General features: G+C 42.5%; 1 protein-coding gene across 2 annotated transcripts in view; it reads left to right on the top strand.

Annotated features, from left to right (window-relative positions):
- Positions 1-23,208, top strand: part of DCP1A (decapping mRNA 1A) — a 163,672-nt gene that overhangs the window by 47,926 nt on the left and 92,538 nt on the right. For both annotated transcript variants that reach the window (XM_029600874.1, XM_029600873.1), the window contains exon 4: positions 5,372-5,438. In XM_029600874.1, the coding sequence (XP_029456734.1) occupies positions 5,372-5,438 (67 nt within the window). The remainder of the gene's footprint in view (positions 1-5,371; positions 5,439-23,208) is intronic.

The following is a 23,208-nucleotide window of genomic DNA, read 5'->3' as shown; positions in this document are numbered from 1 at the left end:
CCTGCTTTATCATCAGTGGTCTGCACATCATTGTGTCCCACTGTGGAGGTCAGGTGGCGAGGTGTTAGCCTCCCCAAGAAGGGGCCGCCGTCGGCTGACAACTTACTCTGCGCTTGGAGCCCGACCAACAAGAGGCATACTCCAGTTTATCTGAAGAGAAGCAGGGTTATTCTTATCCTTCGAGAGCAGGAGGAAGAAATACATAAAAAGTGAAGCAGGCATTTCTGTAACCTCCAGATTGCTGTCAGTGGGGGAAAAAAGATATTTTCCTTAGCAGTATTGTTTCAGAAATGAATTGGCAGAATCTTTTCCTACAGAAGCATTTTGACTGATGGGCAGTGTGTAGAAATTAGGGATTTGTTTTCTTGGTTTTTGTTGTTGGTTTTTTTTGCTAGTTCGCATTTATTATTTTGAACTGGCAGTTTTCACCTTCTCCCCCTCCTCGTTTGGGCTTCCAGTTCAAATGGAAGTAGGACTGGGATCTGGTACCATGAGCCTTCATTCACAACTACTTGGGGATTTTTTCTCCTATTTTTATGATCCTGCCCCTTCTTGGAACGGTGCAATCCACAGGCCTTAAATCCGGCCATTAACCAATTCCCCCTCCCCCAGGGGCTGTGAATGCTGCCTCTGCAGAATCCCCAGCCTCGGCTGACTGAGGAGTTCAAGACCTGGGCCAGGAATTGAAACAAAGTCCCGAGCCACCTGGCCAGCATCGGCTGGCTGCCGTTTTCTTTAAGAAAATCGTTTTGCAAATGATAGGTTGGAGTAATGATAGCTGCATTAGCTTGGTGTATTGGTAGAGCTAAGCCTGGTGCTGCGTAGTTTTTCAACCTGGATTTTTCTCCTAATAACTTGGACATGTATCTGGCTTCTCTGTGATATCTCTTTCTGCATTCCCCCTCCAGTTGAATCTGCAACCCTGCATTCACCTTTTAAAGTTTGTGATCACAATTGGGGAAAAACAGAGGTCAGCAAGATTGTGTCTACCACTTTATAAATGTAAATAATTAAACAAATGCTGATTATTAAAACTGACATATGTGAGACCAGCTAGGAAGTCTATTTTATGAGAGCTATCAGAGATAACTCAGCTTAATTTGTGCATCTTTGTGGCATTCCTGCTTTAAAAATAAAAGATTGATGTTTAGCTGTCTGCCTTATCCTTTTTGTATTGCGTGATAACATTTGAGAGGAAAGGTTTTGTGCTGATGGATGACGGCTTTCAGTGTGAAAAGGGTAGCTGTTAGTCACATATTTGGCTAAAATAAAATGTACGGTCTGGGTTCTGAGCTGAGGAAGGTCTGCTCTTGTTCTGTAGGACGAGTCTTAGAGCAATGCACAATATGGCAGGGATGGGTGTTAATATCCTTCCTCTCAACCCAGTTGGGGGACAAGTGAATGTTTGAACCATAGCCAAAGCAGGAGGATTAAAGCTGTTTAAAATGAAAAAATAAAAATAAACCCAAATATTCTGGGTAGGAAGTGATATGCTAATAACTTGCTTTATGTGAAACTCAGATGGCTTTATCAGCCTTCAGTGGTGAATGTAATTGCCCAAGGACACGCCATCAGATTAAGTGATGCAGAAACTGATACAGCAGATTTATCCAGTCTTGCCATGTTAACAGATTATATCTCCTAATTCGACTTCGTTCACTGAATTTCAAGGATTGCAATGGTTATTACTGGTTCAAATCAGAAATATTTAAGAATGAGCAGCTGTTTGTAATTAGCCTGTTACATTTTTAATGAAAGAACATTTCACTGTTTTGTTTTGGTTTGGTTTTTTTTTTGTTTGAATTTCAGGCTAGTTTAATGTGCCAGAGTGATTTTCATTAAAATGAATGCAGGTAGAAAGCTTTTAATTTTGCTACATTAATACATTTTATATAGAATTTTGCTTTAAAATTGTAGCTGGATAAAATCACTCTTCATAGGTAGAAATAAATGCCAGCAAACCAGTTTTCAGTGATCCGTTTTATTGAACTAAATACTTTTGTGACCGTCATTTATAGATTATTCTCCCTTCATCTGGTTGGTACAAAGAGAGCTGTTTGATTGTACAAATATATTCTAAGTCAGATTGCCCCATCAGTGTTTGTGACCTAACTTGATGACCAGATTATTGTATTGCAGCCTTCCTAGGAAACTAGCCAACCCAGGAATGTATTTTTATAGCTATCTGCTAATACAATCCTGTTTATTTGCTCTACTTATGTTGCTTATAATTTGCTAGACGATTCTTCGCCTCCGTTCCCTGTCTACTTTGAATTTACTTATGTCAGTTTTAGCAGCTCAGTATTTGTATGTTGCAGTGTAGCTTAGTTTATAGCATAGTCTCCTCTTAACATTTTTGGGTTCCTTACTCCTTGTGGAACAACTACACTGTCCTTGAGGTCACCTGGGCTCTTATAAGAGCTGCTTTGTTTAGGCTACCTCCCAGTTTCTTCTGGTGTGTAGTGTGATGGTGCAAGAATGATTAATGCCTTTTCACAGCCTAAAAGTGGTTATGCTTTTAGTGGTCATGTTTGCAGTGCTCTGGGATATCTTTGGATGAGAGAACAAAAGATTTGCTATCCCGGGTCAGACCAAATGTCCATCAAGCTCAGTATCCTAACAGCCAATCCAGGTCACAAGTACCTGGCAGGATTCCAAAAGGTAAATAGACTCCTTGCTACTTATCCCAAGGATAAGTAGTGGATTTCCACAAATTCTCCTTAATAGTTTATGGACTTTTCCTCCAGGGCTTGTCCAAACCTTTTTTAAACCCAGCTATACTAATAGCTGTCACCACATCTTCTGGCAATCAATTAATATGGTAACAAGGGGAGATGACGTATGAGTTCAGTGAAAAATATTTTCTCCTATTTGTTTTAAATGTACTGCTTGGTAACTTTTCATATCCCCTAGTCTTTGTACTTTTTGAAAGAGTAAGCAATCGATTTGCTTTTACCCATTCCACTCCACTCACAATTTTATAGATCTCTAGCATATCTCCCCTCAGCCATCTCTTCTGTAAGCTGAAGAGCCCTAACCTCATAAGGGAAATGCTCCAATCCTTTTATCATTTTGGTCGCTCTTCTCTGCTATATCTTTTTTGAAATGTGGTGACCAGAATTGCATACAGTACTCAAGATGTGGCTGCACCAGTATATGTGCATAGTGTGCCCTTAAAATACTAGATCTAAAGTTTTGAAGCATTTTTCAGAACTTGCCTAATGTTCAAAAAATTCAAACTATTTGTGGATACAGTGTTTAAAATGCTGAGAAACTTCTTAGTTTGGATGGTTTAAGCAAAGGAGTACACAGAAAACTGATATCTCCTGTTTATCTCCAAATCAACTACAGATAGGTGCTGACAGCTTCCAAAAAGAAGGAAATGGCTGGAACCTTAAGCTGTAAAGATGGCCCTGTGTCAGTAAAACGTCTGGTGTTGTCTTATGTCATGCACTGCTTTGTCACGGAGCATAAGTTGCTCTGCTATTTTACCCAGTCCATCGTAGTTCTTGTTTGACAGTTGTTCAGTGATTATCCAGGCCATTTTAAATTGAATGTTTGTACTGACTTCATTTGCATGTTTCACACTCAGAAGCTCTTTATTCATGTGATTTGATGGAAACATTTTCATTCTGATCTGTTCTTCCACGATTATATTTTAGTAGTAAATACAAAAGCTTCCTTTCTCATTTTGAAATATTTTGCTTTCCAGTTTATTTAGTCTTCTGACTCCTCTCCCACATGGAACTTGCACTCGTGTACTAATTCTGCTGCTTAACTGAAGGCTGGGGGAAAAAAAACCTCCTGAAAGCTTGAACCTTTCCATGTGTTCTCTTGCCAGTTAGGATTGCCCCTGACTTACGGGTCGATTCAGTAAAGTCCACGGGAGAGCGGGCGAACACCCGCTTTCCCGGCGCGCGCACAGGCCACTCACCTGTGCACGCAATTCAGTATTTAAATTAGGTCCGGTGGTAGAAACAGGCAAAAGGAGGCGCTAGGGACACTAGCGCATCCCTAGCGCCTCCTTTTGGCCCGGAGCGGCGGCTGTCAGCGGGTTTGACAGCCGACGCTCAATTTTGCCGGCGTCGGTTCTCGAGCCCGCTGACAGCCACGGGCTCGGAAACCGGACGCCAGCAAAATTGAGCATCTGGTTTTCGACCCGACAGCCGCCGGCCGACTTCAAAATTTTTTTTTTCTTTTTTACTTTTTTTAACCTTCGGGACCTCCGACTTAATATCGCCATGATATTAAGTCGGATGGTGCACAGAAAAGCAGTTTTTACTGCTTTTCTGTGTACTTTCCCGGTGCCCGAAGAAATTAGCGCCTATCTTTGGGTAGGCGCTAATTTCTGAAAGTAAAATGTGCATCTTGGCTGCACATTTTACTTACTGAATCGCGTGCGAATACCTAATAGGGCCATCAACATGCATTTGCATGTTGAGGGCGCTATTAGGTTCGGTGGGTTGGACGCGCGTTTTCTGCCCCTTACTGAATAAGGGGTAAGGGAAAACATGCGTCCAATGGCAGGTTAACAGTGCGCTCCGATCGGCCCGTTAATCTTTTTCTCTCATTCATTAAATGGCTTCCTTACATCTTGCTTTCTCTTCTCCCCTGCACTGTTGGAAATATACTTCATTCATCTCCCCTTGTTCCCATATTGAGGGAAAAAATTTAGGGCCTATGGTTTTGTTTGCAGTTGTAGTGCTTGCCCCTTTAACCTCTCTCTATCTCCCTCTGTACCAGTGAAAGTGTTGCAGTAACGGTCACCTGGTCAAGGACATGGACTTCTGCTGCATTCACGTCTTGGTTCACATATGCTAGCGGTGGGGTAGGCAGGTGTTGCTGTTCAGTGGTTTCTAGGGTGTCATTCCTCCCTAGGGGAAGGGCTTATCGCCAACAGTGCTTCCGGTGGCCCAGAGAAAAGTTTTGGAGCTGAAAATAGATTCTGCTTTCCTTCACAGCTATGCCGTAGAGCTGAGTGGCTTCACCAGTTTTCATCTCCCCTATTTTTATAGGTTGAATTAGTTTTATGATCTAGGCAATGAACTAAAGTGTGTTAAATCCTTTACTTATAACAATAAACTGGAATAAACAAAAGCTTTAGAAGTGATGGCTTAGTGCTCCATTTCATTGTTAACAGCAGTGTGGCCTTATCATTCACTAAGATTACCTTGTTAACCATGTTACCTTGTTAATTTTAGTTCATTGTCATTGTTAGAACAAATACAGATGCATTACTCATCATTTTCTTGGGCCAGGTTTGAGTGCTTTCTGTATTTTCCTATTTCCTTTTTGCTGGGGTTTTCACATGCTTTTCTACTTAATTTTGACTTCTCATACATTTTGACTTCTGTTTTTTTATCTTTTCCAGTGTCTATTTACAGTATTTGGTTTTATGACAAGAATGACTGTCATCGCATAGCGAAACTCATGGCAAAGTAAGTATTTCTCTTCACTTGTAGCCTACATTTTAGCAAAGTGCATGACTCCTTAGCAGTGGCAGAAATTCCTCTGAAGCCTTGTAGCTCACTGTTCTGCTTAGTTTTATCTGCTTTGACAGAGTGCTGGAAGAAAAGCCTTTTCCAAGGCTGAACTCTGCAGTACTCTTTGCTTCCAGCAAGTGCTGTCCAGGTAGCATAGCTGTCTTTCCCTCCCCTTTGTGCCTAACTGTATCCTCTCTATAGTATGTCTGAAGCCTGCTGCTCCCAGCTTGCAGTAATACCAGGAGGCCACCGGACTTGCCTTCTGGAGCTGTTTTTATTATTTTATGTATGCAGCATTGGTGATACGCACAGATGTCATGATAGCAAAACCACACACCCAGTGAATTTGCTTCTAGAGTTCTTCTGAAGCATTGTGGCTATATGGAGAGCTTTGCTTCAATTTCACTTCTTAACTTTCACTAATGCAAATGTGTAAACATCTGAAAGTGACTGGTGGTAATGTTTTATTGGAATATGTATTTTCTTTGTTTATGGCCTTAAACCATGCACATTGTGGCTTTGATGTACAATCTGTGCTGGTTCAATAAAGAACAGGCTACAATTACACTAAATATTATGGAAAGAATACAGTAAAATGTATTTGCATGACCAAACGCAACTTGACCAAGTGTCATCCTCGTGATTTGACACTTTCTTTGCACAGTACAATAATGTGTTACTTTGACCCACTCAGAAGATGGACAGCCCAATTCTCAGTAATACCTCATAACTTTGGCATATTATTCTCTCTTTCTCTCTCTCTCTATTAATAAAACGGAAAATGTCATAATACCTCTGTATCGCTCCATGGTGAAGACCGCACCTGGAATACTGTGTACAATTCTGGTCGCCGCATCTCAAAAAAGATATAGTTGCGATGGAGGAGGTACAGAAAAGGGCAACCAAAAAGATAAAGGGGATGGAACAGCTTCCCTACGAGGAAAGGCTGAAGAGGTTAGGGCTGTTCAGCTTGGAGAAGAGATGGCTGAGGGGGGCGATATGATAGAGGTCTTTAAGATCATGAGAGGTCTTGAACGAGTAGATGTGAATCGGTTATTTACACTTTCGAATAATAGAAGGACTAGGGGGCATTCCATGAAGTTAGCAAGTAGCACATTTAAGACTAATCGGAGAAAATTCTTTTTCACTCAACTCACAAAAAGCTCTGGAATTTGTTGCCAGAGGATGTGGTTAGTGCAGTTAGCGTAACTATGTTCAAAAAAGGTTTGGATAAGTTCTTGGAGGAGAAGTCCATTAATGGCTATTAATCAATTATACTTAGGGAATAGCCACTGCTATTAATTGCATCAGTAGCATGGGATGATCTTAGTGTTTGGGTAATTGCCAGGTTCTTGTGGCCTGGTTTGGCCTCTGTTGGAAACAGGATGCTGGGCTTGATGGACCCTTGGTCTGACCCAGCATGGCAATTTCTTATGTTCTTTCTCTCTCTCTCAAAGGTGTGACTGCCTAACCCCTGTATTCTGTCAGAATGAGCACTAGCTAACGAGTCTTTCTTTCAGAAACTGCTCCACATAGGCTTCAGTTGTGGGCTAATAGAAAGAACTCATGTATTATAATTTTTAATTATATTAACTAAGAACATAAGACTTGCCATACGAGGTCAGACCAAAGATTCATCAAGCCCAGAATCCTGTTTCCTACAGTGGTCAATCCAAGTCACAAGTACCTGGCAGGATCCCAAGGAGTAGACAGATTCTTCTTGGGATAAGCACTTTGGAGGCGATGGATATCTGCAACTCCACCTTAATGGTTTATGGACTTTCCTCCAGGAACTTGTCCAAACTGTTTTTAAACACAGCTACACTAAGAGCTTTCATCACATTCTCTGGAAACGAATTCTAGAACTTAACGTGTTAAGTAAAAAAAAAATTTAGTTTTAAATGTATTGCCTAATCACTTCGTGTGTCCCCTAGTCTTTGTACTTTCTGAAAGAGTAAACAATTGGTTAACATTTACTTGTTCCATTCTACTCATTTTATAAACCTCTATCATATCCCCCCTCAGCTATATCTTCTCCAGGCTGAAGAGTCCTAACCTCTTTAGCCTTTCCTCATAGGGGAATCATTCCATCTCCTTTATCATTTTGGCCGCCCTTCTCTGTGCTTTTTCTGATTTTGCTATATCTTTTTTAAGGTGTGGTGATCAGAACTGTACACAGTATTCAAGATAGGGTTGCACTATGGAATGATACAGAGGCATTATGATATTCTCTATTCTCCATTCCTTTCCTAATAATCCCTAGCATTCTGTTTTCTTTCTTGGGTGCTGCTGCGAGGTGAACAGAAGATTTCAATGTATTAACAATGGCGTCTAGATCCTATTCCAGAATGGTGATTCCTAATGTGGAACCTTGCACTGTGTAGCTATAATTTGGGTTATTCTTCCCTAAGTGCATCACTTTGCACTTGTCCACATTAAATTTCATTTGCCATTTGCATGCCCAGTCTCCCAGTTTTGCAAGGTCCTCTTGCAGTTTCTAACAATCCTCTTGTGATTTAACAACTTTGAATAATTTTGTGTCATTGGGAAGTTTGATGACCTTACTTGTTCCCATTTCTAGGTCATTTATAAATATATTAAAAAGCAGTGGTCCCAGAATAGATCCCCGGGGCACTCCACTATTCACTTTTCTCCATTGGGAAAATTTACCATTTAGCCCTGCTTTCTGTTTTCTATATTTTAATCAGGTGGCAGTCCACAATAGGGCACTGCCCCCTATCCCATGACATTTTAAATTCCTAAGAAGTCTCTCATGAGGGACTTTGTTAAATGCTTTCTGAAAATCCAGATCACTCTATCAATTGGCTCATGTTTGTTTATGCCCTCAAAAAAAAATGTAGCAGATTGGTGAGGCAAGACTTCCCTTGGCTAAAACATGCATAAAGAAACAAGTGCCTATAGATGACAAGAATGCTCATGAATCAGTATTTTTTTCATTTTTAATTTTTGTAATAGTTTTGGGGAATAAAAGCCTATAGTATATTAACTAGTATAACACATAAAATAGGTCACTTTTCTGTTTTTGTTACTAATGTATTGTGCATAAGTGGGCCCACCAACAGGTAAATATTTTATAGTACATTTACAATAAAAATTCAGATTTTGTTCAGTTTAACAGTCAGATTTTCATGGTCAAGTCTTTTGTACATATATGGAATGTTTAGTAACTGTTAAAAGAATTTGACTATATCAGTAGCTGAAAATTGAGCATAATAGGTATCTTTAGAGTAGCAGTTACGATTACAATTTATTTATTTATTTTATTTAGAAACTTTTATATACCGGTATTAGTAGGGACATCGTACCGGTTCACATTTGAACAGCAAGTTTGAAAGTACATATTAACAGGGAGAAAGAACTGGGAGGGGGATAACACAAGAGCAGCGTAGAAATGTAGCTTTTAACAGGCGAACATGAAAGCTTAACAGGCGAGTGAACATAGAGCTCCTTAATGTAAGGAATATAGGATAGTCTATATGGGAGATAGTATAGCATCGTAGGAGGGAGGGAGAGGGCTAATCCGGATAGGCTTGTTTAAATAACCATGTTTTTAACTTCTTTTTAAATCGATGGTGCATGGTTCAAGGCATAAGTTTGGAGGGAGGGAGTTCCAGAGTGAAGGGCCAGCAATTGAGAGGGCACGGTCGCGTGTGGAGGAGAGGTGGGCTGTTTTAAGGGAGGGTACTAGTAGAGTGCCTTTGTTGGCAGTTCTGGTGGGCCGGGTAGACTGATGAGTCTTAAAAGGAATGTCTAGCCAGTTGGAATTGTGAGCGTGAATGGATTTATGTACAATGGTCAGGGTTTTGTAGTGAATTTGGGAGGGGATAGGGGTGATGTGTTCAGATTTATGGGTATTTGAGTTGATTCTAGCAGTCGCATTTTGTAACATTTGTAGGGTTTTATTGTGGAGTAGGGGAGCCCTAGGAAGAGTGAGTTACAGTAGTCCAATTTAGAGGAGATAGTGGCTTGGATCACTCTGCGGAAGTCTTGGGTGTATAGTAGTGATTTGTTTTTTTAGGACATTGAGTTTGAAGAAACCTTCTTTAAGTATGGAGCTGACGTATTTCTTCATGCTGAGTTGTTGATCAAGGAGAACGCCGAGGTCCCTTACGAAGGGTTGGGCTGTGGTGATGTTGAGATTGGGGTCATTAGACGGGGGGGGGGGAGGGGGAGAGTGGGGGGAAATAAGTAGAAGTTCAGTTTTGTTGGTGTTGAGTGCGAGGTGGAGGTTGGTGAGTAGAGAGTTGATGGGCCGCGAGGCAGTTTTTCCAGTGCCTCAGGGTGTCAAAGATAGAGTTGTGAATAGGTATGATGATCTGGACATCATCTACATATAGCTAGAACTTTAGTTTGAGTTCAGAGACAAGCTGGCAGAGTGGGGTGAGGTAGATGTTGAAAAGGGTGGATGAGAGTGATGAACCTTGTGGGACTCCTTGTTGTAGAGGATGGGGGATGGATAAGGCATTACCAATTTTAACAGAGAACTTTCTGTTCAAGAGGTAGGATTTGAACCAGGCAAGGGCTAGGCCTGAGATGCTAATGCTTTCTAGATGGGTAAGGAGGTGATTATGGCAGAGGGTGTCGAAAGCCACAGAGATATCAAGGAGGGCGAGGGGGTAGCTGTGACCTTGGTCCATTCCTCTCAGGAGGTGGTCAGATAGGGTGAGAAGTAGCGATTCAGTGTTGAAATGTTTCTGAAAGCCGAATTGCGAGACATGGAGGATCTAGTGATTTTAAAGATAGTCCATAAGTTGTGTATTAACAACTCTTTCAATAAGCTTGGCAATAAATGGGAGGTTTGAGATAGGGCGGAAATTGGAAGGGTCTTTCGAGTCTAGGGAGGGCTTCTTGAGGAGAGGTTTGACTACCACATGTTTGAGTATGTCAGGGACAGCAGTTAATGATGTCTGTTATGGCTTGGGCTATGGAGTTAGGGACAGCCAATAGTGCTTTAGGGGGGATGGTGTCATTGGGGTGGGAGGCAGGTTTGAGTTTTTTGAGGATGGTTTCCACTTCTTTGGGAGAAGTATAGTCGAGGGTAGTCATTGCGGGCTGGGAGGGTGCAGGGTAGGTGGAGAGGGAGGAGGGGGTGGGTTGGGGGAGGCGGGTAATCTGGAGAGGAGGTTTGTTGTTTTGCTCTGGAAGTAGGTAGCAAGTTCTTAGCATTTGGAAGCTGCATCAGAGTCAGGTTTAGTGGGAGGGATGGACTTAGTGAGACTTGAGACATACGAGAAGAGCGCTTTGGGATTGAATTTGTAATCATGGATTTTCATAGCGTAGAAATCACGTTTGTGTTTTAGAGTTGTGAGTCTGTAGCAGTGTAGTGCCGTTTTGTAGACAGCAGAATGCTGAGTGGTTGTGTCCTTGCGCCATTTTCTCTCTTTTTGTCTGAGTTCATTTTTTAGGGTTTTTAGCTCAGATGTGTACCATGGATTTGCATGTTTGGAGGAAGTGCTTATGACACGTTTGGAGATAGGGCAGAGTTTGTTGGCGATGTCAGCCGTGAGGTTGTTCCAGGATTCTAGCGCTGAGTCAGGGTCAGAACAAACTAGGTTGGGTAGGGCGGTTGATAATGCGGCAGCTAGTTCATCGCTGGGAGAAGATTTTCTGGATATTATAGTAGTGCAGTGGGCATTGTTGTGAGGGGGGGAGGCTTTGATGGAGAGAAGGCCTTCTATTAGATAGTGGTCGGACCAGGGAACTGGGGTGCAGGTGTGGGTAGTGGTGGAGAGGACAAGCAGAGTTGAACATCAGATCCAGTGTGTGTCCTGCTTTGTGGGTGGGAGATGTAATCATTTGTTAAAATCCTATCGCGTGGAGGGACTTTATGAAGGCTTCATATGACAAGGAGGGGGGTAGGGAGTCTACATGGAAATTATAGTCTCCGAGGATGATGGAGGGGAAATCAGCATTGATCGCGTCAACAATGAATTCAATAAGGGGAGAAGGGTTGGAGTCGAGTGCAGAAGGGGAGTATACTAGACAGATTTGCAATTCGGCAGACCTGAAAAGACCTATTTCAAGTTTGGGGGGGGGGGGGGTGTGACTACGTCAATGGGTTTGAGGTTTAGATGTTTCTTAGCTGCAAGGAGGAGGCCTCCTCTTTTCTTGGGTCTAGGGATAGAGAATATCTCATAAGAAGAGGTAGGGAGTTGGTTGAGGAGTACGGCATCAGTATCTTTGAACCACATCTCAGTGACAGCACAGATGTCTGGTTTGCAATTGATTAGCAGGTCGTTGAGAATAGGTGTCTTTTTAGAGAGAGATTGTGCGTTAAAGAGTATTATGGAGAGAGTGGTGAGGCCTAGGAGTTGTGTCAGGGGAGAGATGAGGATGGGGATTAGGGATTTGCGCAAGGGGGAACGATAATGGGTGGGGGAGGGTGATAGTCTGGAGAGAGGAAAGTGGATGCGAGGGATAGGGTACATTGCCATTTTCGGAGGGGGTAGACAAAGGAGGAGGTTTTGGAGAAGGGTGGCTGCGCAGGGTGTGGTGATTACAGGGGGGGGAGATAGGTAAAGAGGCAGTAAATAGTACAATGGGGGATCTTGGCACTGAAAATCGAGGAGTGAGAGTTTGCATAGAGAGTCAAAAGTAGTTACAATTAGCAGGGGTATGTCCAGTTGTGAAGATGTCCAGTTGGTTGGTGCAGGGCTTGCCGTCGGTTCTGTGGTGTGGAAGGGCACACTAAGGGGCGCACCAAGGGGCAAGCTTCTTGGTCGCCTGACGCCTGTGTGAGAGGGAGAGAAGATAAATGCAGAATCCTTTAAACTTCTCTGACGTGTTCCAGCGGGGGAGGGGTTAGCAACCTCGTGGCGGAGGGGAGGAGAGGGCCCGATTGGAGGGTTGGGCACAGGGGAACTCAATCCAAGCCCTGAGCCCCGGCTTGGAGAGCAGTGGAAGACAGAATGAAGGTACCTATGTCAATCTGGTAAAGAAATCAAAAGGTTTAAAAAAAAAATAATAATTCTGAAAGCAGGACTTCTGGTGGAGAAGAAGAAAATGAAATTTAGATGATGATGAAAGACAAACCTAAGAATACTTTACACCATCTGGGTTCACTCAGTTCTGAGTGAGGAAAAGACCAAACTGGTGCCAGACAAAACTTGACAGTGGCCTTCAGTGACATTTATAGGAGTTGATTCAGTCTCACCTCCCCCCACCCCGTCACCAGCAGTCTTGCTGATTCAGTTCCCTCTCCCCTCTCATACCCCCTCCTCCAGGTCTCCTTCAGTCTCACTCCCTCAATCGCTTCTCCCCAAGACGCAGAAGATATTTGGAACCTATATGACATTAGGCCCATTTTAACATGTATTGGGTGTTGGATTAGCCCTCAGGCTATAAAAAGGCAACACTATAAATATTACACAAGTCTCTAAACACCAATACACTTCCTATTAGGAAAGCAGAACATGTCAGGCTGCCTAAAAATATCAGTATCTAAGAATATTATACAAATGCTAAAAACTGCATGGGTCCTTTCTTCAGATGTCATATCAGAGACATTCTCAAAACAAGTTCTACATTGTCTCAATAGCTTACATACAGTATTTTTGAATAATACTTAGACACAGTCCAAAAAAGGTTATCACAGCCTGCCAAGACTACAGTTTACCCCAAGAAACAAATCTGCCAAATCAAAATAACACTAATTCTCAGGACTCAAACAGTTACCAGCATACCCAGGAAAGAGCAGCACTGCAAATATTACAGCATGCCGTAGAAAGCCAATACACCTCCTCTTGAAAACAGAACAAGCCAGACTGCTATAGATCTCTACTCGGAAACTACTCACTAGCAGAATCCTTCTCCTTGGTCACACTGGAAGACCGACCAACAATAAAATCAAGAAATATAAAGCATCAATCATAATAGTAAAACTATACTAATAAAAAGAATAAATATTTCAAGACAGCTGATGAATAGAACATTCAATAATTTGTTTAAAATTTCCCAAAACACCAATATAATATTTCAAGAGCAGACACCTCAAACAACATCGAATAATGAAACTTGTAAGAATGTAAAAAAAAAAAAAAAAATTCTCCTGCTCCCCATACATGGGATTTTTTTATTCCAAGTCAATTTGAGCTTGTCATGGATTGGGGGAAGGGGGGCCACACAAACTTTATCCACTCACTTACATACACACACGCACGCTCGCACGCTCACATGATTTCACTCATACTCCCTCTTTCTGTCAGCGCACCCCCCTCCTCAAACCCCCAACTCTCATAATCATGCTCCCAAGATCTTCTCCCCACCCAACCCCCAGCGGTCTTGCTTCCCAGCCCCCCTCTCCCTACTGAACTCCCAGCAGTTATGCTCCTCAGTCCCCTCTCCTCACCCACCCAGACCTCCAGTAATCATATATTCCCTAGCTCCTTCTCCCCTCCTAGATCCCTCCCCAGTCCCCAGCATTCTTGTTCTGCAGCCTCCCCTCCTGTCCTCTCCTCTCATGGAACTTTTTCTCAGCTCAGCTTAAACACTGGCACTGGGATCCTTAGAAGAAATAACCACACAGCATTTACTTATTCTCCTACCATCTGCCCTTAGATCCACATGGGCGCCTAGAAGCTAGCCCCGTGTTTGAAGATGTCCCATCCCACACTCCCTGCCAGCCTCTTTTTCACATGGGGTAGAATGCAGGACCACCTTCCAGCCAAAGCAAAGTTCCCCGCCTTCTACTTCCTGCTGTGCTGCTGCTTCAGTCAGTGCCTGAGCTCAGCTGCTGCTTGCCTGTATCCGGTCCCCGCGATTGATCCCACCCATGAGGCCCTCTACCTGCTCTGCCCGAACCTTCTTTTTATTGGCTCCCTCTGAGGTACAGCTTGCAGGCAGCCACAGCCTGCTGTTTCTATTGGTCAAACAATAGCCAAACATCAAAATACCCCACCTTAAATTCCTAACTGGGTGTTGTGTCTACTTGCCTCTGCTGAATTCCTATTCAGCTTATGAAAATATCTATAGGTGGGAAGGTGGAGGTTTCATATTCAAATCGAAGCAAGCCCCAAACTTGTTGGATTCTTGCTGATTGTCAAACCATTTGTAATCAACACACCACCAAATATCCACCCTTGCTACAAACACACCCTTTTTTATCTGTCAGTTTATATATTCTTTGTGCATTTAATGATACATTAAAAACATTTGCAACCCTTAAATGATTCTTCCTTTTTACCTACCTTCTTTTTTTTTTTATCTTTTGTTTGCTTATTATCAACAATTTAAAATATGTGCCACCAAAATAGACTTTTGGTTTAAAGACGGGAGATGTATTTCCTTTCACTATCTATAAACTACTTAGCTGAATGTTGCTCTCAACATGGCCATGTTTCAAAAAATGTCCAAACTTTTATTGAATGTCTTGAGCCAACGCCATTCAATAAAAGTTTGGCCAATGCCATTCAATAAAAGTTTGGACGTCGGGCGATTAAAAGAAAACATGGCTCCCCTGATGAAGGAAGGACTTTCGAAACATGGCCATGTTGGGAGCAGCGTTCAGCTAAGTAGTTTATAGGTAGTGAGAGGAAATACATCTCCCGTCTTTAAACTGAAAGTCTGTTTTGGTGGCATATATTTTAAATTGTTGATATAAGCAAACAAAAGAAAACAAAAAAAAAAGAATAAAGGTAAAAAGGGAGAATCATTTAAGGGTTGCAAACATTTTTAATGTATCATTAAATGCACAAAGAATATATAAATTGATGGATAAAAAATGGGTGTGTTTGTAGCAAGGGTGGGTATTTGGTGGTGTGTTAATGATTACAAATGGTTTGACAATCAGCAAAAATCCAGCAAGCTTGGGGCTTGCTTCCATTTGTATATGAAACCTCCACCTTCCCACCTATAGATATTTTCATAAGTTGAATCGGAATTCAGCGGAGGCAAGAGGACACAACACCCAGTTAAAAATTTTTTAAGGTGGGGTATTTTGATGTTTGGTTATTGTTTAATAGGAACCTCACCAGCAGTGGCAATTGTATGGTACAAGTTAAAATCGTACAAGTTAGGACGATTGTATGGTACAAGTTAGGACGATTGTATGGTACAAGTTAGTTTCTATTGGTCACACAGATGTGCAACTGAAAAAAAAAAAAATCCCCCCCCCCCCCCCCCCCCCCCAAAAAAAAAAAAGGTTCAGGGCTGGTGATGCACTGAATCCCTTGAAGGTCCTGACTGCCTACCACTGCAACTTGAAATCCTAAGGACAAAACTTGGTTGACTACTGATGGCACTAAAAATACTCTGAAAGAAATTTCCCATGAATTAAGTCATCTGGAGGGAACTGCTACTTGAGAATGTGTGAATAATTCAGACAGTGATGTAAACTAAATTAATAAAAATGTCACAGCCATAACTAAGGCAGAAGACCTTGGCAAGGAGCCTAGTTAGCATATCCCACTAAATTCACTATTATCAGTTCTGCTGTCACTTACAACTTTTTTGCTACATTTTTTCCAACTATTTTTTTCCAAAATTGCAAGATAAATGTTGATGATTGGCACCAAATCAGCCACAGAGTATTCTGCAGTTCTTATATTGACCTACTGTTACGACGTAACATTCCTTTAAAGATTAGCATGTAAGTGGTCATGTTTTGCTGTTCCTTCCTAACGCTTGAATATCTGAAAACATTCACACAATGAAGCTAAAAGTGTCAGTTGCTATGTGTTTGTATTCCTGGCTTCTGACTGGCAGAGCACAGCCAACATGTTCACCTAGTCAAAAAGTACAAGACATCCACATAGAAAAATGATTTGCCATATCAAATGAAGAGCTCCTTGGGTGATGGTAGAGAGCTATATTGTTACTTTGTACAGTTCCTAGAATGTTCAGTCTGTTCTCAGAAAAACAGAGACTATAAAAATAAAATTTTCCCTTATGGCAACTTGACCATAGATTCATTTGTACTAAACTGCTCTGCCTTTCTTTCCAAAATTCTGTATATTTAGAAGTAAGAGATGCATTATGTTGTTAGAGCTCTATGACAGCTACATTCATCGGCTTCCATTTCCATTGAATGTGTCTTAGAGGTTTGGGTTTTTTTTTTTTTTTTTTAACTTTGTACCTAAATATTTACATAAGCTGCATTGAGTAAATCTAAAGCCCTGTAGTTTAAGTGACCTTGAAATAAAAGAAATAATGGTGAACTTGTATTTCACACTGCAGTAATAATTCTAGAAAATGACGCATTCAGTTATATATTTGGGGGCGGATTTTAAAAGGGTTACGCGCGTACCCGTTCCTGCACGCGCCAAGCCTATTTTGCATAGGCCCGGCGACGCGCGCAAGCCCCGGGATGCACATATGTCGCGGGGCAGGGGCGAGACCGAGGCCTCCAGCACAGCGGCCGTGCCGGGGGATCGTGCCCAGAGGCAGGCGCAACTTATGGAACAAAGGTTAGTGGGGGTTTAGGTAGGGCTGGGGGGTGGGGTAGGTGGGGGGGGGGGGTGCGGAAGGAAAGTTCCCTCAGAGGCTGCTCCGATTTCGGAGCGGCCTCGGAGGAAACAGGGGAGCCCCGATGGCTTTCCCTAAGGCTCGGCGCACACAAGTGTGCACCCCTTGCGCGCACCGACCCTGGATTTTATAACATGTGCGCGCATGTTATAAAATCGGGCGTAGATTTGTGCGCGCTGGGTTGCGCGCACAAATCTACGCCGACGCGTACCTCTTAAAATCCGGCCCTTGGTGTATATAAAGATAAATCTTAAAATATGCAAGTGATCATTTTGTAACTGGTTTTTAATACTTCATTGTTACAACCTGGTAAATGCATTGTATACATAGTTTACTTAAGCTTTTAACTAAATCACAACTCAGTGATTTCATATAAGATGGGCCTTTAGACTTTTTTTTCCCACAAGTACTGTAGTTGATGCTTACCTCCACCGCTCTCCCATTTTCAAAAACTGTTGCAGAACTGGCTTTTCTGTTTAAAAGTTTGAACAAGGGCCTATCAGATGTCTTGTGCAGGGTGACCTGAACTTGAAGCTCAAATCCAGCTCTTTGGGTTGGTAGCAGCAGCATTCATAGCCAGTGTAAGGAGGCAAGTCTCTTATAGAGCAAAGTTTCACTTTCTGGCCAGGTTCAGAATGTGCACTTACTGGGTTTCAGTGGACGCCGGGGCCCATGTTGCTTTGATGTCTGAGTTAGATGAGAGACAGAGACTGAAAAATGAGTATGGTTAGGGGAACCCTGGTGAGATGGAAGTGAAGACTTATGCAGCTATAGCCCCTACACTAGGCCTGAATTTATCAGTAGGCATACTAGGGCTGTGTCTAGGGTGGGGAAAAATCGGTTTTGGGGGGGGCAAGGCAGTTGGCCAGCTGAAGATTTGCAGCTTTCCGGCTGTACTGAATCTCATTCAGCAAAGAATAGCTTCCCTCTGGGTGCAGAGAAAGGGAAGGGAGAGGTGAAGATGGAAGGGACAGCGTAAAGAAAAACTGCTTTATTCCCTAATCCAGCCCCTCTCGTCCTGTCATTCAGGGACATGAGGGGATGAGGTGAGTCTGGAGCAGACAGACGAGCAAAGAAGGCTGTGACTTAGTCCTTCTGTTCTGTTGTCCCTTGCCTGGGGGAGGGGGCACCAACAGTGCCTAGGAGCAGCAAAATCCTAAACACATCTTCTATATATATTATGGTTTTGTTGAACTGGAAGCCAAAAGAACAAGAGTGTTGCTGGGCAAAAAAAACCCAAAAAACAAATATATTATGAGATTTTCTTTTCACTAAATTTTCCACTTCATGGTGTGGTGTTAGACCATTTGTGAGTTTGTTGTGACCCATTAGTTCTGATTGAAGCTTACAAGCAGTCTGTCTTTAATGTTTGATCCTGGTACTGCTGATGTACATACAGATGTATATAAATGGATTATATACCAGAAATATATAATATATGTAGTACAAGGAAGGTTTGTTACTAGCCTGCAAAAACCTGGGAGATGAAATGTTTGTTTTTCCGTTGATAAGCAGGCTGAATTAGCCCTGCTATTTGGGAGACCTCATCGGACGATGCGCCAGTTCGGACAAGATTCAAGTCTTTTTTTTTTTTTTGGTGCTGCGCAGCTCACGGCTTCTCAACGGCAGTTATTTTTCTTGCGCGCGCTCGGGCATGGACACGTCTTCCATTTCTCCGCAAAAAAAAAAAAAAAAGAAGAAAACTTCGAACCAACAGCACTTTTAAGTGCTTTTATGACTGCGAGGAAACCCGGATTCAAATATTGTCAGTGCGGACAAATAATGTCAGTCATTGACTATCATAACTATTGTTACATCTGTCTGGGCCCCGACCATGACCAAGCGTTATGTCGGGATTGTGGGCGCATGTCGCCCAGAGCCCAAAAACAAAGGACCGTCAAAATAGCCTTCAACAATCACTGGACTCAGGCTCATATGCTCCTACCCCGGGCCGATCAATTCAATCTTCCCCAGGGTCTAAGAAAAGCTCTCAGTTTACCTAAGAGGTCATCTTCTGTTGAGCCGAGGCCCAAAAAGCATTGGACCAAATCGGAGCCCCCAAAGATAACTAAAAACCTGGAAAAAAAGGGGTCCTAACTCGGATGCGTCGCAAAATACTCGACGCACAATACAAGACCCGAAGCACTCGGCTCACGATGCAGCTGTGTCATTTGACTCGCTCAGTATGAAGCATTCTGCCTCGACTCACATTGTGTCGCAAGCACGATGCATCGACGCAGTCTCATTGTCATGACTCTTCGCATTCTCAACACAAAACTCTCGATGCACCGATGCTCATCGCGTCAAAAGGTGGCTCATCATTTACATGATGACCATAAATCAACGCATGCGTCAAAAAATTCAAAGAAAAAAATCACCATCCTGGTCCTATAAGATCAAAGACCCCATTTTGGACATCCTATCAAAACCTCCATGGGTGCCCCACAAAAACCACTCTCGATCAGCTCAAAATCACAGTGATCCATCTGAATACGTAGGACTGTCCTCGCGTTCCGATAGTAGTTCTTCCTGTAGATGTATGGATTTAACACCAAGAACCATACCTCCCAGGAAGGAACTTGTCTCTTGGACACCTCGACTATCTTCAGATATCCTCCTTGCAGACGTTACCCGCAAGAAGCTATCACCCCTTCCTCTGAAAAGGACTGGGGGGATTCTACCACTTTCCGTTCCCAAGAAGCCATAAATCAAATCTACAATAATTACCAATCTGTTTTCATCCTTTTATCCCCAATTTTCTCCTCATTTTCCTGATCCTCCAGAGGCGTCGCCACACCCTACTAATCCCATTTCTCTGCATTCTCTGAATCCAAAGGATCCTACAGACAAAAACCAGTCACCTCAATCATCACCACAAGATTCTCCCGGAGATCACTTCCCAAACAGTTCCTTGGGTATCCCCTCTGATACCCCAGAGGAACTACCTGACAATACATCTCCTCCCGAACACCTTACATATTTTTGTTTCATTGAGAAATTGGGCACTCTTCTCAAGGTTGAAATAAAGAAATTACCAGACCTCAGAGAAGAAGTCTTCGGAATTTTAAAAATTCTGGACGTTCCAGCTGAACCATCAGTACTACCTTCACATAAACTATTGGACTCTGTTTTATCAAAGCTCTGGGAGTCCCCTCAAGTAGCAGCCCCAGTATCTAGGAAACTTGACATAAAATTCAGGCTGCAAAAATCTTAACATTTACAGAGTAGTTCAACTACCGCACATGTCAATCATCATAGAATCAGCAATGAAATGTGCTAAAAAGACTAGACTACATGCCGCCACTCCTCCTTTAAGAGAACAGAGAATTCTGGATGATTATGCTAAAAAATCTTTCCAAAGTACAATGCTCACTTCCTGCATTCAGCAACACCAATTCTAAATGGTTCAATACCTCTGCGAACAATTCCAACTATTAAAACCGCATCTTCATTCAGAAACAGGACAGCCAGTCATACCTCAACATTTCTATGACATAGAGGAAGGTCTCAGATATCTTCTCAGAGCGGTATACGAATCGTTTGATATCTGCCATAGCTATTGAAGCCTTCGTATGGTGTGGCTACGTTCCAGTTCCATTAGAGAAGATGTTTATGAAAAGTTGGCAAACCTCCCTTGTGTAGGAGACATTTCGGAGATAGATTTAAAGAAACGGTCACTCAGTTAAAAGATCAAAGCATAGCAGTCCAATCTCTCTCAGGATCAGTGGACCTGCAATCTGCTTCTAGATGCTATTTTCAAAGGAAGCCTACTTATTGTCAGAGACAACCATATAAGACTTGCAACCCATACAGAACACAATACCACCTTTACCAGCTGCCTCGTTCACAACAAAATGTAACTCTGCCTTGACCTCGCCAGGCGGAAAGAAAACAGAAGATCGTTCAACACCTCTACAGAAACCCACACAACGTTTTTGAAAACACCTCAGCCACCGCTGGACTTACTGATGGGCCGAATTCAATAATACCTTCCAGAATGGCAAAAGATCACCTCAGACCAATGGGTGCTCTAAATTGTGAAAGAGGGATATCGCTTCAATTTTTTTCTCCAGACCCCCGCTTCCCCATCTACCACCAGAGCTACGGACATCTCCACTGCTCACGTATTAGAACAAGAACTACAAACACTGCTGTAACACCAAACAATCCTGATCTCTGACCAATGCTAGACCTTTGGCCCTTAAACAAGTTCTTGTGGAAGGAGAAATTAAAGATGACATCCCTCAAGCTAGTTCTCCCATTTATACAACAGAACAATTGAATGTGCTCTCTAGACCTCAAAGACACATATACTTACATCCCGATACACCCCTCCTGCTGGCAATTCCTCTGATTCCAGGTGAACTCCAAACACTACCAATACAAAGGTCTTCCCTCTGCTCCCAGAGTCTTCACCAAATGCCTGGCTATGGCGGTAGCCCACTTGCGGCATCAGGGAATTCGGATATTCCCTTACCTGGATGATTGGCTAATAGTTTCACCTGATCGCAACTCCTTACTTCAACACTTAACGACAACAATCACATGTCTGGAGTCCCAGGAATTTCTAATCAATTACGAGAAATCGGTTCTCAAACAGACTCAAATTATACAATTCATAGAGGCAAAGATAGACACGGTTCAAACCTGTGTGTTCCTTCCTCAGGAAAGAAGGGATCGCCTACTTTATCTTGCGTCAAAGCTACTGACCACAACAAATCCAACAGCCCACCATGTTCTGACTTTTCTGAGACACCTAGCAGCAGCAGTCCACCTAGTACCCTATACCCGACTCCATATGCAGCATCTTCAATGGAGACTGAAAAATCAGTGGATACAGTTCTTGATGCCCATGTTGACAACCATATCTATCACAGACTCAATGGTAAACAAAATCAACTGGTGGCTAAATACAAACAATCTAGCATTGGGATCTCCTCTTCGAGAACCACAGATGCCTCAACACAAGGTTAGGGGGCACACATGCTACAATACAAGACACAAGGACAATGGACACAAGTCAAGAAATTATATCCAATCAATTTGTTGGAGCTCAGAGCTATGAGGTATACACTCAAAGTTTTCACACATCTCCTAAAGGGCCAAACCGAAAATCAAGTAGCAATGTTCTACATAAACAAATAAGGAGGGTCAAGTTCCTGGACCCTTTGCAGGGAAGACGTGTGGACATGGTACTGGGCCCTCCAAAATTCAATATCACTAAGAACAGCCTATCTACCAGGTGTGGACAATACGTTGACAGATCGTCTCAGCAGAATTTTTCACCCTCATGAATGGTCGCTTAACTAAACAGTTGTGGACAAGATATTCCTCCACTGGGGTTACCCTTGGATAGACCTTTTCGCAATGGAACACAATCGGAAAGTCCCACAATTTTGCTCAGTCCACCCCAGCCCCATCAGATACAGACAGGATGCTTTCCTGATCTCATGGTCTTCTCTATGCATTTCCACCAATTCCTCTCATATCAAAGATAGTTCAAAAACCGATTCAAGATCGCTCATGAATGATACTCATAGCTCCTGCTTGGCCAAGACAACCCTGGTTTGTGTATCTAATGCAGTATTCTGAAATGGATCCTTGGAATCTAGGTCAAGATCCAAGCCTCCTGACACAGGAGGGAGAAACCCTTCTTCATCCCCTCCATACCTCCCTTCACCTGACAGCATGGATGTTGAACGCGAGATCTTAAAAGGTTTCACTCTCTCAGAGGATATTCAACACATCATCATAGCATCTAGAAAACCCTCAACAAGGAAAAATTACTCCTTCAAATGGAAACGATACATTACCTGGTGCCACTCTCAAAACGTACCACCCTTTTCTTCAACTCCTACACAGATACTGACCTATTTACTTCATCTTTCTAAGTGAGGCTTGACTACCTCATCAGTGAAAGTACATTTAAGTGCCATAGCAGCTTATCATGAAAAACTAAATGGTATTTCCATAGCCTCACATCCTTTGATAACTCGTTTCATGAGAGGTCTTCTCAATCTCCACCTTCCTCTTCGAAAACCTCAGATTCCCTGGGAGCTAAATATAGTTTTATCACAATTAATGAAACCTCCATTCGAGCCTATACACTCTTCTCATTTAAAATACCTAACTTGGAAGGTAGTTTTTCTAGTTGCAATAACCTCAGCTCGCAGAGTGAGCGAACTCCAAGCTTTGGTTAACTACTTTCCTACCTACATTTTTTTCATGATAAATGTGGTTCTGA

Source organism: Rhinatrema bivittatum, chromosome 4, assembly GCF_901001135.1.
Source record: "Rhinatrema bivittatum chromosome 4, aRhiBiv1.1, whole genome shotgun sequence".
Lineage (NCBI taxonomy): Eukaryota > Metazoa > Chordata > Amphibia > Gymnophiona > Rhinatrematidae > Rhinatrema > Rhinatrema bivittatum.
Note: the sequence above shows the minus strand (reverse complement) of the source record. Positions and strands in the feature narration are given on the sequence as shown.